The 16,892-nt window shown below is 38.9% G+C and overlaps 4 protein-coding genes across 4 annotated transcripts in view; 1 reads left to right on the forward strand and 3 right to left on the reverse strand.

The window, feature by feature from the left end:
* timm8a (translocase of inner mitochondrial membrane 8 homolog A (yeast)) overlaps positions 1-16,892 on the reverse strand; it is a 72,975-nt gene that overhangs the window by 1,123 nt on the left and 54,960 nt on the right. Inside the window, exon 2 of the mRNA XM_079556369.1 lies at positions 64-247. Within this exon, the coding sequence (XP_079412495.1) occupies positions 64-174 (111 nt within the window). The 5' untranslated portion in view covers positions 175-247. The remainder of the gene's footprint in view (positions 1-63; positions 248-16,892) is intronic.
* btk (Bruton agammaglobulinemia tyrosine kinase) lies at positions 462-8,395 on the reverse strand. Its single transcript, XM_079556338.1, has 18 exons — positions 8,321-8,395; positions 5,799-5,949; positions 5,623-5,727; positions 5,355-5,436; positions 5,093-5,218; positions 4,961-5,019; positions 4,701-4,888; positions 3,985-4,047; positions 3,867-3,921; positions 3,677-3,756; positions 3,335-3,462; positions 3,180-3,251; positions 2,861-3,032; positions 2,532-2,751; positions 2,394-2,458; positions 1,973-2,091; positions 777-934; positions 462-682 (listed from the first exon to the last, which is right to left on the reverse strand). The coding sequence occupies exons 2-18, from the start codon at positions 5,937-5,939 to the stop codon at positions 611-613; spliced, it is 1,905 nt and encodes a 634-aa protein (XP_079412464.1). The 5' UTR covers positions 5,940-5,949; positions 8,321-8,395; the 3' UTR covers positions 462-610.
* rpl36a (ribosomal protein L36A) lies at positions 9,054-10,359 on the forward strand. Its single transcript, XM_079556739.1, has 5 exons — positions 9,054-9,134; positions 9,587-9,692; positions 9,758-9,825; positions 9,892-10,014; positions 10,284-10,359. The coding sequence occupies exons 1-5, from the start codon at positions 9,132-9,134 to the stop codon at positions 10,302-10,304; spliced, it is 321 nt and encodes a 106-aa protein (XP_079412865.1). The 5' UTR covers positions 9,054-9,131; the 3' UTR covers positions 10,305-10,359.
* gla (galactosidase, alpha) lies at positions 11,812-15,060 on the reverse strand. The gene is made up of 7 exons (XM_079556730.1): positions 14,804-15,060; positions 13,697-13,871; positions 13,118-13,292; positions 12,930-13,021; positions 12,686-12,847; positions 12,400-12,597; positions 11,812-12,209 (listed from the first exon to the last, which is right to left on the reverse strand). Exons 1-7 carry the CDS (start codon positions 15,040-15,042, stop codon positions 11,913-11,915), a joined length of 1,338 nt encoding a protein of 445 aa, XP_079412856.1. The 5' UTR covers positions 15,043-15,060; the 3' UTR covers positions 11,812-11,912.

Raw genomic sequence — 16,892 nt, forward strand, 5'->3', positions numbered from 1 at the left:
ATGAAAAATCGCATATTTGTAGGTCTACGAGTCAATGTATAGCTAGCAAAAAAGCTCACCTACCCAGCAAACCTCTGTCATCTGATGTACAAGCTGTTGAAAGCGTTGCTTCTGAGACTCAATTTCGATAAATTGTTGAAGCTGTGGGTCCGACGTCCCTCCTTGGCTGTTCATATTGGTTTAAAATGTAATCCCTCTGTAATTATCTGACTTCTTTTTGTTAGAAACTGACCTTCACGTGTGTAGCTTCTTGTAACATGAAGAAAACAGGAAACGACTCCAACCAATCAGAGAGCTCGTTCTAGGGCGTTCAGTTGTGTGCGTGATGACGTAAGGTTTCATCTTTCTGATGTTTTTTAATTTATTTTTTATTTTATGCTGTTATATTTTGTGCTGGAGCTTGTTATCATGGACAGACAATAGATCACTTTTGTTTGAAGTGTATATTCATCAACCACTTAATAACAACATTCGTTCAATTACTCTTAACCTATCTTTAAATATTTGCACATTAAAACAAAAATCTTTACATTGTTTCAATAATAACAATAATAATAATAATAATAACAATAATAATAAACACATATTCCAATAGTATCGCTAATATTAACTATTGGAGCTCGTACAGCAAGTCCTGGACAGTTACAGACAGTTCTACGAATGTGGGTCTTTCATCTGGTTTCTGAAACGACAAAAATATAGTTACCATCGTAGTTGCACAACTAAGTCGACAAATAATTATTATTAATTATTTAATTATTAATTAAAAGGAATACCTCCACCCAACAACTTGTCATAATGCTGTAGACCTTTTCATTGGCCAGCTGGGGGCGGTAGAGACGATGACCACGGGACACTTGATCGACTATTTCTGTGTTATTAAGGCGTTCATATGGGAGCCGTCCCAACGTGTACACCTCCCACATGAGGACTCCTACAATATATAAATAGAGAGAGAGTGAGAGAGAGAGAGAGAAAGAGAGAGAGAGAAAGAGAGAGAGGGAGAGAAAGAGAGAGAGAGGGAGGGAGAGAGAGAAAGAGGGAGAGAGAGAAAGAGGGAGAGAGAGAGGGAGGGAGGGGGAGAGAAAAAGGGAGAGAGAGAGGGAGGGAGGGAGGGAGAGAGAGAGAGAGAAACTTATAAATAATGTTTTAATAGCAGTTGTTCAACAATACGCCTATCAAATGATGACATTATAGGTTGCATTTATATGGAGAATCATTCAGACATGTGCACTGTTTATGGGATTGCCAAGTTATTAGTTGTTTCTGGCCAGTGGATGTTCATGCTCTGAGTGGCTGGTTAGGAAGAACTGTGCCATCTTGTCCAAGATTATGTTTACTGGGTGTTAGAGAACAAATAGCAAACATGCCTAATGATAAATTCTCTGTTATCATGGTTGGGGCATCAGTGGCTGCCAGAGTTATTCTTAAACATTGGGGGGGGGGAAAGAAAGAAAGCCCCACAGTTTAAAATAAAGAACAGAGACAATATTACCATGTCTGTCTGGGGAAACTTTTGGTCTCATATTAATGTAATGGTCAGTCAGCAGGAAGACGCCTAATTGTACTTATTCGAATCACCCAGAAAGAACACAATGGTTTGCCTTTTGTTATACAGTATATGGGCAACAGATGGTAGAGAGGGTTGTCTCATGATCAGAAGGTTTGGGGTTCAAATCCTGCAGGTGCACACTGTGTCCTTGAGCAAGACATTGCTAGTCTCTGTGGAGATTGGTGTATGATTGAGAGTGTGAATGGGTGAGTGGTTCCTTGATGTAAAGCCCTTTGGCAAGTGCTATTTAAGTTGAGACCATTTACCATTTAACCAGCCAAATGATATGGCTAGGGAGGATCTATTTTAAGATTAAATAAAAATATATATTTAATTAGAACATGGAAACGGCATCAACCTTGCTGCAACCTACTTGTTACATACAACCCCTCACACAACTGTGATATGAAAGACTTTTACCATATGCCCAGATGTCTGATTTGCTGCTGAACTTGTCATATAGCAGCACCTCTGGAGGAGACCAGCGCACAGGAAACTTTGAGCCTGCTGAGGGTAAGTACTCATCATCTAAGACATACCTGTAGAGAAATCAAGTTAATAAAATTGTATTCGCTTCTGGCATTACTCATGGGATGGGTTTGGAAAGCGTTATCCTGTTTTTGAACATTCATAAACGTTTAAGTCAGGGAAATGTCCTTCATTGTCCTTGGACTATGGCTGTTCTTTATTCTTTTTGAGCAGAATTTCAAGTGCTCAAATGAACAAATAAACTAAACTTAACTTTACAAAGATGTGCTTTTGAATAGAAAGCAGGAGTGGCTATAATTCTATTGAATATGAATAACATTATCTTTAACCTGCTGTATAAGAGAAGCTGTACCTGGACAGTCCAAAGTCCGTCACTTTCACAGTACCATTGCTGTCTACCAAGCAGTTCCTGGCAGCCTGTGAAACATACACATTGTTAATCTGGGTTTAATCATTCACAAAATTTCGACAAATATCTATGTTATCTCACCAGATCTCTGTGAATGTACTGTTTGGACTCCAGATAAGCCATGCCCTCAGAGACGTCCTTGCACATCTCCAAAAGCTGCACCATGGTGGGATGCTGCGTTAAGCCTTCCTTAAGATATGTCAGGAGGCAGCCATTACAGAGATACTCGGTCACTATATAAATGGGCCTTTGTTTCGTGCACACGCCATACAACTGCACCAGGTTTTCATGACGTAGCTTCCTGGTTTGACCCACAGAAAGCAGAAGGAAGTTCAGCATTTTGAGCTAATCACAAAAAAGAGGAAAAAAACGAGTGTACATAAGTTCACCTTTCATACTAAAATTCTTACATCATTATTTTGGCTTCTTCTATGAAATCCTCCTCAGACATAGAGCCCTCCTTGATCATTTTGATGGCCACGTCGTGCTGGCCTCGCAGTTTGCCGTATTTCACCACTCCAAACTGACCATTGCCCAGTTCCTTGATGAAGGTAAGGTAACGCGGATCAATCTCCCACACCCCTACACAATTCAAGAGACGTGTTTTAGACTATTTACAGAAGCTATTCATTTGTAAGACTTCTTTATTTGTCAGCAGAAATAGTACATGACAATGATAGTAAGGACTGTAAAAGGGGGAAAATACAAATATTACAATTACATTCTTACCATAGCCAAGTCCTGCTGTTGATGGTGGCCTTGTCTGATTGGATACACAGTATTTGAGTCTGCTTACCATACCTATAAACATGAACCAATATTAAAAAAAATGATGAATTTCTTTTTCATTTAAACAATACTTGTAGAAGCCTGGATGAGCAGACCTGCTGCATTGTGTTGGTGGTAGAAGATGAGATCTGGGATAGTGCTGAAATTGTGCTTCTCTGCCAGGTAAAACTGCCCTTGTGCCGTAGTGCAGATGTTATAATGTCTGCAGCTTCCTACGGTTTCCCTGTGTCAAAGAACAGTATACAAATAAACACGTGCCTGATAAAGTACATTTCAGTGCAGAGCTTCACTGTATGGCCCTGCTTTGCATGTGTCTGATTTACATGTCTTTCCCTCAGTGGAGCACTGTTCCCACTTTCAGTTTGAACAGTTCTTCTTTTGATAAGTTTAAATGAAACATGCCTTAGCCGATATGAATATGTAGAGTATGTTCTCACCCGCCGCCCTTGGTGAATAAAGATACAGTGTACTTCCCAGCCTTGCTTGAGTCTCGTACCAAGAAACCGCCATCTTTGTTCTAAATAGAATAGAGTACCACAAGCCGAAGGGGAAACAAGAAAAAAAACATAAGCAATCTATTGCAGTTCATTCAAATGTTTTTATATTCATTTTATAGAATGCTTTAACCTCAAATTTTAACAACGCTTCTGCTTGGCTGCGGTTCATGTTCTTACAATACCAGCTGCAAAAATGAACCAACGTCAGTATGTTTGCAGTTCTGTTTACACTTCTGCGGGACACTTACTCAAATCTCTCTAAGCCGGTCTTTGCTTCCACAACGTAGTTACTTGGTATATATCCTTCATTTCTGCAAAACAAATGAATAGTGATAAAAGGTAGTTATTAATGATAAAACATGTTAAGTCTCTGGTTCAAAATGTGTCTTGTTTTCCATCTCAGTGCGTATTAATATGTTACATGACAAGTGTTTAGCTGTTTTGTTAAAACATGCCATTTTGCTTTACGGGGAGGAAACCTAACTAATTGAACAGCCATTGAGTTAAAGTGATAGTCTGTAAGTTTGCAAAGTGAGGAGAGGTAGATTGAAATGTCAAAATAAACAATCTCCTCTTTAACCAGAAAGCCCTTCTTAGTTTGCAAAATGAGGAGAGCTGGAACAGAATCTTTAAAAGTAAAAAATCGAGCTCCTCCCCATTCTACCTGATTGGACCTGACAGACTGGTTCACTGGAAAAGCTCGTCGCATTGGTTAACACGGGAGGATACTATACTCTGATTAGTTGCTGAGATCCGGGAAGGATGTGCTTTACACAAAATAGTACATATTTACTTCACATCATAATGCAAGACTAGGTGGTCAAGCATTTTATAAAATTTGTAAAACATTTAGACTTTCAGACTATCACTTTAAAGCTTATTGAAAGACAACTACTTTTGCCAATAAAGTTATTAATAGATTTTTAAGAATAGTATTCGCTAATATTATCTGAAGAGATCTCACCCAAATTGGTCCCTGGCCTTCCACCAGTTGGGATCGGACATCTCGAGGATGGTGTACTCTTCATCCTTCTTCAGCTCCAGGTCCTGTGCAGTTCCTGGTGTGTAGTCATAATCTGCCCTCACTGTCATTCCCACAGACGGGCCTGAAGGCTCTGGTGGCTTAGGAGGCAGAGGTCGCTCTTGTTTCTCCTGATAATACCGTAAGATTACACTCAAGGACTTAAAAAATAATAATAATCATAAGGCTACTTGAGCTTGTACCTCTGTAGGTGTCGGCGGAAGAGGTTTCCTTTGAGATTTTCTTGACTGAGATTGAAAACCTTGAAATCAAAATACAGCTATTGGTCAGATTTGTACAAATTGGACAAATCAGGTAAAGTTTTAAGTCCTCACCATTTTTTTCATTTAAGACCTTGCAACCCGGGGCTTGTTTAACTTCCTGTTTGCAGCATAGCCACATCCCATCCACCCAGAAACATGGATGAAACTTCTGCATCAGATCCTGGTTGTATTGCACCACTGAGCACATTTACAATGAGTCAAAATAAGCATTTGCATGGTTAGGCTGTAGCACTGCTGAGATCTGGACTTTCACACTTCAGCACTTTAGCATCACAGCCGTACAACAATCACGTGAATGCAACAACAAACTTACTTAGTTTTAACTTTTTAATCCACTGATTTCGGATGTCTTCATTTTTGGCAAAAATATACAGAGGCCCTTCGTCATAAATGATCTGTGTAGACAAATATGATAAAAACACAGTTAATACACCTGTGGCGCCCAAAATCCCCTGGTTGATCAGACAGTTTCAGTTCTTTCAGTGCACTTTCACATTTTCACTAATATAGCACACCTGTATTGTACCGATGAGCATTTTGAACAGCATAAGAAATATCACCAGAGAGATTTTTAGATTCACCTGAAATGGGAAACAACGCTCCGGTGATGCACCAGCCTCTGCTTGGACTAGATCCACACACTTCACTTTATCAAGGTCCACGGATCCCTTAAAACTTTTTCGTTTCTGCTTGGAGGAAGAGGAAACAGTCACAGACACAGCAGACAAACCGCTTTGTATTATTTCACGTCACGCACCATTTTTTCAGCATCATAATCATAGTAGGCGATTTTCTCCTGAGTGAGAACGAACCAGCGCTCCTTGTAGTTCAATGGGGAGGTCTTCTTCTTCTGCTGTGATCTTTTTACAAAGATATTCTCCAGTATAATGTCCGACATGATTCATCCACTGCACATAAAAAAAAAAAACACATACACTGTAGCAGCAGTACTGTGACTCATCTCATTTGAATCTTTTAGGACAATAGTAACTGTCAACATGTCTGTGAACACATTGTCACTCTGGTAATGTTTTGAGCACTGACAATTCTTAAAGGACAGACTGTGGAGTACAAATGCCTGTTCAAGTTGTTTAGAAACATGCACTGCCATAGAGGCTCAGATCAGAAAAGATTGTGGCGCAAACAGCCGAAACGTGGCATAGCACCAGTTTTTTAGATTAGAACTAGTTTGCATGAACCTGCTTTGCATAGTATCACCCCATCAGTTTCTTTAGCATCCTGGTCAAACCAAATGAGGGCTGCTTTAACAGGAAACTCAACCAGGAATCTCTCTGATGACCGCTGGACACAAAAATGCTAATCAGCCTCTGCTCAATGTCCCATCTGTTGGCAGAAAAAAGTACCAGATATTTTACCACTAACTCCTGAATGAGTGGAATGTGCATTATTCTAGGGCTTAGCTTTTTTATGTCGAAACTGAAAAGTATTTGAATATTATTTTAAAAGGCGAGTTGGTTTTAATAATATTTTGCAGCAAAAAACATTCAAATCTTAGAGTACTTTAGCTTTATTTTGAACACCACACAAAAGTACGTTGATCACGTTCTAAACAAACACCCTTGGGGGAGTACTCGGAGTATAAACGAATACTCTGCACCAAAAAACAAACATACCCTTATTTTTAATCCTGTCCTAAAAGTTGTGGGAAAACACGTGAACGTTGCCATTGTGAGCTCAATACAGTTCTATCATCTTAAAAGTACAAAAGTATTCACCGTAAAATGTACTTCGGTGATGTTGTGCAAGTGCCTAAAAATGGAACTTAAAAGCAGTTCTTCTACTTAATTACTTGCCTATAGAGATATTTGTCCTATTGGTTTGAATTAACAGCATTTTATTATAATACTTTTTTTCACCACAAACATGACGTCAGTGGGATAACTATACGTTTAGTGTTAGTCAGTTATTTTTACAGGGAGATATTGCATTTGCACTTGAAATATATCCAAGAGTGTAATTCAGTTTTTATATACAATCCAGGCTCGGCTTTGTTTAACAGCACAGCTCAGAGAGTGAAAGGAGGCGAAGGGCAGGGAGAGACATTCAGCAAATTGTCATAGTCCAAATATTGGCACTTTGCACAGACTAGTATGTGCTTCATAATCTCACCCCTGTCACACAACCTTACTGTGTGTGTCAGTATTCAGCTCAGCCTATTTTCAGCACATGTGTACTTCCTTCTACCATCTGAACTACATCACGCTCCGCTTGAGTGACTTGTACAAACTATCTTAGACTGACTGATTTATACGATTACTGAGGGTTTAGGGTACAATTTTCTCTCGATTGAGAGTGGCTGACACAGACAAAATCATGGGGAAGTTGCAGCATTGTTTTACTGCAAAGAGAGTTCCAGTATCTCTCCTTGCAGTGCACATGCAGCTTAGATTTGCAGATGCCCTCAGTGTGGCATAAACTTAACTGTTAACGTCGATATGTGCACTGTTTCTGCAAGCATGTAACACTTTTTTTTTAATCACTCTAAAGTATTGTGCCGTGTCAGCTGAAGGCGTGAAGACTCATATCTCATATCTAGTCAATCTAGTACTGCAGGCGCCTCTGCAGATCTATTCCTTAGAAATACAGTGTGACCTAATAGTCCTGTTTTAAACCTATGTTAGATTTTATTCTACTTGTGTACAAACAACCAAATCCATTTCATGACTCTGAAATCCTAAAAAGTTTAAATTAGTGAAACAAATCATGAGCAACTAGTTTACAGCCAGTACAATTTCAATAATTTTACAATAATGGGATACAAAAGCTATGAAATAATTAGACTGTTGAGTATTTTTGCAACTTTATCTTTTAGTTTTAAAAGCTTTAACCAGCAGTGTCATACAGTATCTTTTACAGACCTATATGACGCAGCGAACTCATCCTTATCACAAAAATGACTTTATTCAACAGGAACCTGTCATGATGATGGCCCTCCCAACATTTCCTGACAGATAAGTTTGTGGTAGTCTATTTGTAGAAAAAAGAAATAGAAGAGACATTTGCATGTAGAAGAGTGCACCCACAAGGCTGACAATATGTGCGTCTCATTTTGGTGGAATGTAATATTGACAAAATCATCCTCTACAAATAAATATAAAGCAAACCGTCAAGTACAGTTACAATGTTGTAATGCATTACTAGTAGACATGACAAGACATGGAGTTTAAAAATGTTGCATGAATAAGAAGACTTAGTATTTTTGTCAAGTCTGTTTCTATCAACTAATGAACCACACTGAAAACAATGAGCTTTACTTACCCAGAGCATCAGACCGCAGGTGTGATGAAGCGCTACCACTGCCTGTGTCTGTAGCGTGCCTTTCATGAAATGTGAGTTAATATGTGAAGCAAGACGCTAAAACACACCCACAGAGAGGAATCGACACCCCTTTACTTCCCTTTTTTCTTGTTGTTCATTTCCATATCAGCCCTGTACTGTTTAAATGGCTTGTAGCAGGTATAGTATGCAAGATGTTATCTGTAGTTGCTAAAATATATTTTGCATTTAACCCAGAGGTGGGTACTCAGTTACATTTACTCACGTACATGTACTTGAGTAACCTTTTTTGTTGTTGTACTTCTTATCATACAGTACTTCTTACTTCTACTTGAGTAAAATTATTATGAAGTAGGCCTATATGTAGACCTACTTGAGTAAAAATAATTGTTACTTTTTCCACTGTGAATAAAAATTCAAGTTGAAAATGCATGATTTTGATCCATAAAATAGATTTTTCCGTATTTTCATTCCATTTTCTTGGATTTTTCTTTGTAGATGTCACGATTTCCACATCATTGTATAGTTTGTTTCACATAATGTATGGCGTCCTTGAAAATAAATAGACATTTCCGCTCAAACAGTAACTGAGTACTCAAGTAATATTTCCCCCCAAAAATCCAGGCATTACGAGAAATAATATCCTGCCGAGAGCGCATTTGTGAATTTGGTTTTACTGCGCTCCTTGCTCGCCTCACCGCTAGAGGGCAGTGCTGCACACGCGCTCGCTGCCCTACATTAGCGAGTGCATCCGGTCTTTTCTTCCTCTTTCGCTCTGCTTCGGGTCGCCACCATGGTACGTTATGATTCTTCCGCACAATCATTTGTAATCTTCGTAAATGGGAATAAGTAGAAATATCCTACTCATAAAGCTATGTGGCAACAAGTCTATTGTACATGTATCGGATGGTATTGTGCTGATATTATGTGTTTTGGAAGCTAGATACTTAAAAGATGTGTAAACAGGTTTACTAGCTTGTTTCTATCAGCAGGCTATTCCCTAGCCGTCACTTCACAAACCTGGTATGTGAACAATCAATTCAGGCACGTGTTTGAATTTGTTAAACACGAATGTAGTACATGTGGCCACGGATAAGTTTGAAATCTGGGCAGTAGAGCTTATCCCATGCTAACGTTGTAGCTCGGTGCTAGTGTATGTGTGAGCCCTGGTGTTGACTTCCATCGTAAGGTTGTGATGTATGAATGTTTCATTTTTTTTTTTTTACTGATGATATTGTTTGTACACAGGTGAACGTCCCGAAGACCCGCAGAACCTTCTGCAAGAAGTGCAAGAAGCACCAGCCCCACAAAGTAACCCAGTACAAGAAGGGAAAGGATTCCCTCTATGCTCAGGGTGAGTGGTCGTTCTTGTGCGACTCTGTCATATATTCTACATTTGCTAATCCTGATGTTGTGCAGGTAAGAGGAGATACGACAGAAAGCAGAGCGGGTACGGTGGTCAAACAAAGCCCATTTTCAGGAAAAAGGTGAGTGGTTGTTGCGCTTCTGAAAATCATTGTATAATATGTCACTTAATTTATTTTTATTTGTAGGCTAAGACAACAAAGAAGATTGTGTTGAGGCTAGAGTGCGTTGAGCCCAACTGCAGGTCAAAGAGAATGCTGGCTATCAAGAGATGCAAGCACTTTGAGCTGGGAGGTGACAAGAAGAGAAAGGTATGTTTGTAATACACCATTTTTAATCTATTACAAATTTTAAGATAATACATGTTCAACCTGGTGCCCAAAAGGCCACCATTAACATGTCTAAAGCAAGTTATTTAAACATGTGAAGGTTATTTAGTGGGGCCTTAACTTATTTAAAATTCAAATCAGAATTGTTAGTGTTTTGGTTTGATGGGCCTGAAGCGTCTACAGATTCTGTCTACTTCTTGGAGCTCAACAAAATGCTTATGTATCTTAACGTCTGTCTCTTTACTTTCCAGGGCCAGGTCATCCAGTTTTAAACTGTGGACCAGTCTCCTGGGGTCGTTCATGGTTTCAATAAAATACTACAATTTGCTCAGTGTTCGAGTGTTTACTGTTCAGTGCCATTGATGACTCACTTTCTCAAATCAAGTTACTAAAACGGTACGTTTCTTGGCCAAGTCATCCTGGACCAAAACCTTAAAACAGATTGTTAGATTAAATGGGGGGGCAAAGATCATTACAATGAGCCAAGATTTGAATTGGGGGCTAGTGATCGTTATGCAATCAAATAAAATGTATTCAGAGGAATTTCGCAGTGTTAGGATATAGAATTTGGATTTTTGCTAAGTTTTTATAGTCAAATCAATACGGACAAATCAGAAGTGGAACTTTGACAATTGGTGCTCCATAGCAGGCAGTGCAAAAAAAAAATGTTTTGTTTTTTGAGCCCCAAGCAGGAAATTTCTGATGGAATTGTGTCCCAATCCTGTTACTGACTTGGAAGCTCGGGACAGTCGTTCACCCTGTGAGGGAGCATTTAAAGATGCATGTCATGTAAGGCGCAGCACGTAAAACTGCTTCCATAAACCACATTTTTTGGTAGATGTCCCATACAGGTGAAACTCGGAAAATTTAGAATACTGTTAAGTGAGTTTTAACTTAAAACTGAAACTAATGATACTCATTACATGCAGAGTGAGTCATGTATAGCCTTATTATGGCTCAGCTTGTAAGAAACCCAAATTAAAACTCAATTAAAATATTTTGAAAATGAACTTGGTATCGTAAATTTGTTTCACATTTAATTAAATTAACTTTTGAATGATCTAATTGTCAGAGTATCACCTGCAATGCAAGCTGAAAAGCTTAACTGCTCTGTTGAATTAAAAGATGAAACTTAAGTACAATAAGGGGTATCAAGTCTGACTTTAATGATATTAGAATAGAAAAAACTTGTCTACCATGCACAATGATGGCAGAAATTTACCTTTGATAAATTTGCATTCCAATACATTTGCCCAGCAATGTACATAAAATCATTATAAAAATCAGTTCATTGCAGACACCGCAGCAGCAGGTACTTCATTAAGGGAAAGGAACAGACTGAAAGACATTAGTGGACATTAGACAACTTGTTCAGCTCCTTGATGGCAAAGGGAACAAAAGAATTCCTGTACACTTTTTTTCTTGGCACAAGGAAGTCTGTATCTCTGCCCTGATGGAAGGAGCTCAAAGTGATGGGACAATGGATGGCTATCGTCATCTGTGATCTTATTACAGACATGACGCACTGCTTTACTGTAATTAGGTATTAGGTCTATATTATGAAGTATCACTAGCAAACTGATTTTGCAAACCTGCTTCTGGATGAGTTTACCACAATAACTGGATTTAGGTTGGCTGTGAAATTGAACATCAGGATAAAGCCTTGACTAAATTGGCTTTTTAATGGTGGCATAGACCATTAGAGAGTAGATCAAAACTCAGCCTTATCCCTAAAACATTCTATTGTGGAGAATTAAAGGTCTTAAGTTTAATTTTATTAAATCAATTAAGTCATTCAATTTAACACATTTGTAGAAAGAAAAAGTGCATTAAAAAGTTGCATATAAAGCATCAGTGCATTGTAAAAAATATCCCTTCATTTACAAAGTGACTCTCCAGCGGCGCTTGTCATTCAGCGAGTTGAGAGAGGTGAATGTCAGCAGGGTGGTGCCTGAGGGGTTCACCGGAAGCATCAGGTCAGTCTGGACAGGAACAACCCCCAGCTCCTGGTACTTGGGTAGGATCAGAGTTACATTGCATTTGGGATTACACAGCTTCCAGCCAGGGGCTACACCAAGCAGGAACTTGCGAGGGCCACCTATCTCCTGTGTGTTCATCACAGCAATTGCATGCCGGTCTCCTGAAAGGGATCTCTCCCACACCGCAAAGTCATTTTTCTAAAGTGTATAAAGGATTAAGGTTAGTTAATATTTGGACCATTGTCATAGCAAAACATTGGGCCATTATTTCTGAACAGTCAAAAGTCCTTAAAATTACATCCTTACCGTGAATAGTACCTAAAACTGGTTAGTGAAATATAGAGTAAAAGTACTTTTTATTATGAAATTGCAAATTAGGCAGATGTACCTTGAAAGTCTGGTACCCCTGTTTTCCCAGAGGGTCCTGACTGATGGCTATGATGTGTTTGTTCTGTAGCAGTGCTTTAGACCGAGGGCAAATGTCCCGCAGATCATTGGACATGATCAGAGGAGCTGCCATAATGGCCCATAAGGCCATCTGGGATTCCTGCTGGGCATGACTTAGGCCAAAGTTCCCAATCACAAGCTGAAAGAACAAAAGTGTTCAGACAAGTATACATTCTGTTGCGGTGCCATATTTAACTTATGAGTGACGTGTGTATAGATTTAAGTACCATATCAGGGTCATTCCAGCCTCCAGGCCCAGCTGAGGGAACAATGTCATCTTGGTGATTAGCGCTCCAATCCAAAATGGACTTGATGCTGCTCCATGAGTCATAGACATCATCATAATTGCGCCAATGATTGCACGTTTCACGAATGGCCGCGTAATCAGGCTGGAGCAAAGAAACTTGTTTACGTGAAGACTTCATTGTGAAGAAATCTTAATATACTCACAACTAGGTGAGTAGTACCCACCTTAGCATAAGGCCACACATACAAAGGCCATTCACAGGAGTACAGGATGCTTTTTCCAGTTTTGTTGAGAGCTTTTGACATGTTTTTGTACCCTTAAATATATATGTATCAAATATCAGACTTAAAAGATTACAAAAATACCCATCATGTGCCACTACTGTGGGCACAAAAACATATTGGGGACTCACCTTCTCCGACCAACGTCCAATCTAAATAGCAGCCGTCATATTTAAGAAGATCCACATCCCAGTCAGCAAAAGTTTGAGCATCAATCTCATGGTAGCCCAGACTGCCTGGGTATCCTCCACAGGTCTGGTAGCCAAGATCGGCATAGATGCCAAGCTTGAGACCTTTTGAATGGACCTAGTGAAGCAGGACAAATTTAAGTCATCAGATATACACTTCCTGAGAACAACTGCAGACAGATTTCCCAGCAGGTGGCAGTGCAATATATGATATATCACACTTTGTTATTTGAAAACCAAAATATACCCTGAGCCCAAAGAGTACTACTGGAATTATTGGCAATAGCTATCACAGGGCAGGCACCTTAGAATGTGTAATTCAGTATTATCTACAGTATAAACAAATGCACATAGTGTCTATTACCTAAATTATGCAATTCGCCTCATATGAATATTGAAACTCTTTAATTGTTTTCTGCCTTGATTTTTCTGAAAACATTCATTACAATAAAGCTTGCCTTAAATGGACACATAAAATCTAATGGTAACAGCGTAAGCTCGCTTCACTCATTTAGAACTCACATAGTCGGCAAGTTTCTTTATTCCACTGGGAAACCTCTTGGGGTCTGCCTGTAGTCTGCCCTGAGCATCCCGTTGTTTGGACGGCCAGCAGTCATCAATGCAGACGTACTCATATCCAGCCTCCTTCCAGCCCTCTTTAACCATCACATCTGCCATCTGCATAAACAGCCGCTCACTGCCAGAGAAAAAGAAACACAAGCGTAAAAAAAGATCAGTTAACATGAAAACGTTTTAAATCACCATGACACAGAAGGATGATCATGAACTGTAGGCGGAGTTTGGTGTTTTGAACAAACAGTAATTTAATTTTTATGAAGATTAAGAAATCTGCAAATTTTATTTGCACAGTCATAATAGGTTTGGAGACTGCGATATTAAAATTAGACAATAATTTGTTTTGAATGCCTTTGCCTGTCTACTCATGTTGGCTCATTTGTGTTTGTTGTGCCCAGGTGTTGGTCATTGTGTTGGGCCAGCAGGTAGAGATCAGTGGGTAGTGTTTTTTTTAAATTATGATTATGATTATGATTATGATTATTATTATCATTATTATTTCATAGACACAGAAGAAGCAAAGGCAATACAATATGTGACATATCAATATGTTATAAGTAAAATTGTTATTTCAATCAAAAAATGTACTTAAATATTAACTATTAAAGGCATATATTCAGTTTTTTTTATTGGGGAGAAGTAATATTTTAATATTCCTTTGAAATGAAATATATTTGGTTTATCTTTTGAACATTTCCTAAAGTTAATAAACAATTTGCCATACAGGATCAACACATTTTAAATAAAGACGTTTTGTATCAATAGTGATATTATTAAAAAATATTATTATTTTATTTATTTTTCAGTGCGGGTAATGGCGTCAACATATCATCACATTTACATGAGGTCAGCCGCATGATCAGCTCTTAACTTGTTTTCGAGCTGCTGTGAAAGCTGCCTCCTCCTGTACCAATAAAACACTTCCGGGAAACCATAGCTACCATTGCTTGAAATGGTAGCTACGCATAGACATATCTTACATATGTGTTGATAATGTCAGTGGGTATTTTCCATCACCTTCCTTCACAAACACTGTTGAGTCGTCACTCGTACCTGATACAGTTGTCGGGGTCAGCGTCGCAGTCGGTATTGCACATGAATCTCTCCCAGTGCAGCCAGCCCATAGTGGGTGTAAGCGCCAAGCCATTGTCTAAGGCTTCTGCGGAAAACCTCATTAAAACAACGACCCCGAGGACAAACGCCGCTCTGCCCATCGTCCCACAGCCGGTAATGCCGACAAAAGTCACGCAGGTGTATGAAAGCCCTACAAACTTATAACATGTACATTTCATTGTGTTCAGAGCGCTTGTCCCGCCCCTTTGAGTGTCATGTGTCTGGACCAATAGGGGCGAAATGCGTCTGTGTGACTGTCCAATGGCGTTCCGAGTTGACATTGTTGCTACTTTCTAGTCAGGTGAGTTTAGTAATAAAAGAATCAGCTGACGCACAAAGTAATGCAGGATATTTGAACAAGGTTTTCTGGTTGTGTGTGATATGTTTTATACTATAGATCGACTTTATACAAAACATGTTGATTTGTCTTGTGATGTTTGTGTGAAAATAACAATAAATAAGTAAATTGTTTAATAATATACATTTTTTAGCCCAGCTGATCTATGCAGACTAATCCACCTACTCAAAGTACGCAAAGTAAATGTTCTGTACGCTGGTGCCGAATAGAGGGAAAGAAAATAATCAAGTGTGCTGCTTTGTTCTCAGGGGAGTTTAGCCAATCAGAAATAGCACACATGCCACCAGCTATAATTTAGCTGGTCTACGTACGTATTGATGTTGCTTCAAGCTGTTTATTACCTCTGGATCCAAGACTCCAGTTTGACTGTTTAGTCATTTAATTAATTATAGGCCTATTGTCCCTTAATTCAGCTTTAAATGGATGCTCTCTACTCCATAACTAAATCAATCCTGCATGTTCTTACTCAGAAAGATGCTCTAGTGTAATATACACTAGAGCATCTTTCTAAGTGAAACGTATGTGCGTTGAGTAACAGTTGTGTGTAAATGATATATGGATGCTTTTTGTAGCAAAAATAATAAAATTACGTACAAATAATTACTCACTATAGTTGTCCCAAACAAACCCAGGTTCTTCTGTCATGAGACGGCGCCGTAAATAGCTCTCTGCTCTCTGTGGTCTGTCGGTGTTGGCTTGTTTTCTTTTCTTTTCACACTGTGAGGTGAAATAATGAGCATTCATGATTTGGCAGAATTGAATACTGATTCCCAGGGCTTTCTGTCAGTAAAATGGATACAAAATCTGACCTTTAATCAAATGTCAGGGGTGAATTTTCCGTCCTAAACATTATCAGAGGTGTTATCCAGAGACTGGCCTCATACAAACAATTTGTCATTGACTGCAGTTCATATCAGAGCCACAGAGCACAGCTCCAGGCATCTAAATGTCAGATTTCAATTTGACTCAGTCCCCATTCTATCATCTGACACACCTTTGTCACAGAGAAATTGGACCATGTCCTGTCCACCATTGTGTTGGTATTTCTCATATATTTCTCAATGGCTGAAAAATGGGAAGCCTCAGCCTTCTCGTACTCCTGCACATATTAACCTATCATACTCCCTTTTTGCCAGTATACCTGCAATGACTGACTAAAGATGACAACACTCTGGTAAGTGCAGGTGGACAAAAGGAATGGAGGAGTAGGGGTAGGCTACTCCTTCTAAAAGCCACATGGATTTGTTAATCTAAAGGACAGATGGCAGTGCTCTATCTAATAGCACAATAAGGTGCTGTTTATTGTCATATAATGGGTTCCATAAATTGTTAATATAACTGAACATCACTCGGGGAGTGAGTGTTTGCTGATGTCGCTGCTTTAATTAGGCCCTTGTTGATCTGAGAGTTTCGAAAATAGCTTTTGGAAATAACCTATTGAAGGAAGCTTAAAAAACTGTAAATTACAACGTTTCAGTTTCATTTCCCCCACTTTTTTCCATTTCTGTGGAATTACAGCTGGGATTAAAAGTTTTTCTAAATCACAAACAAAGGGAACTTTGACCATTCTGAGAAGTCTATGAAACTTTATGCCTACTTCTTTATTGACAGAATGTACTATCAGTGTGTTAAATGTGCTATTTGCAATTTGTAATTTAATGTATGTTAATA

Source organism: Gobius niger (assembly GCF_951799975.1).
Source record: "Gobius niger genome assembly, chromosome: 5".
Classification (NCBI taxonomy): domain Eukaryota; kingdom Metazoa; phylum Chordata; class Actinopteri; order Gobiiformes; family Gobiidae; genus Gobius; species Gobius niger.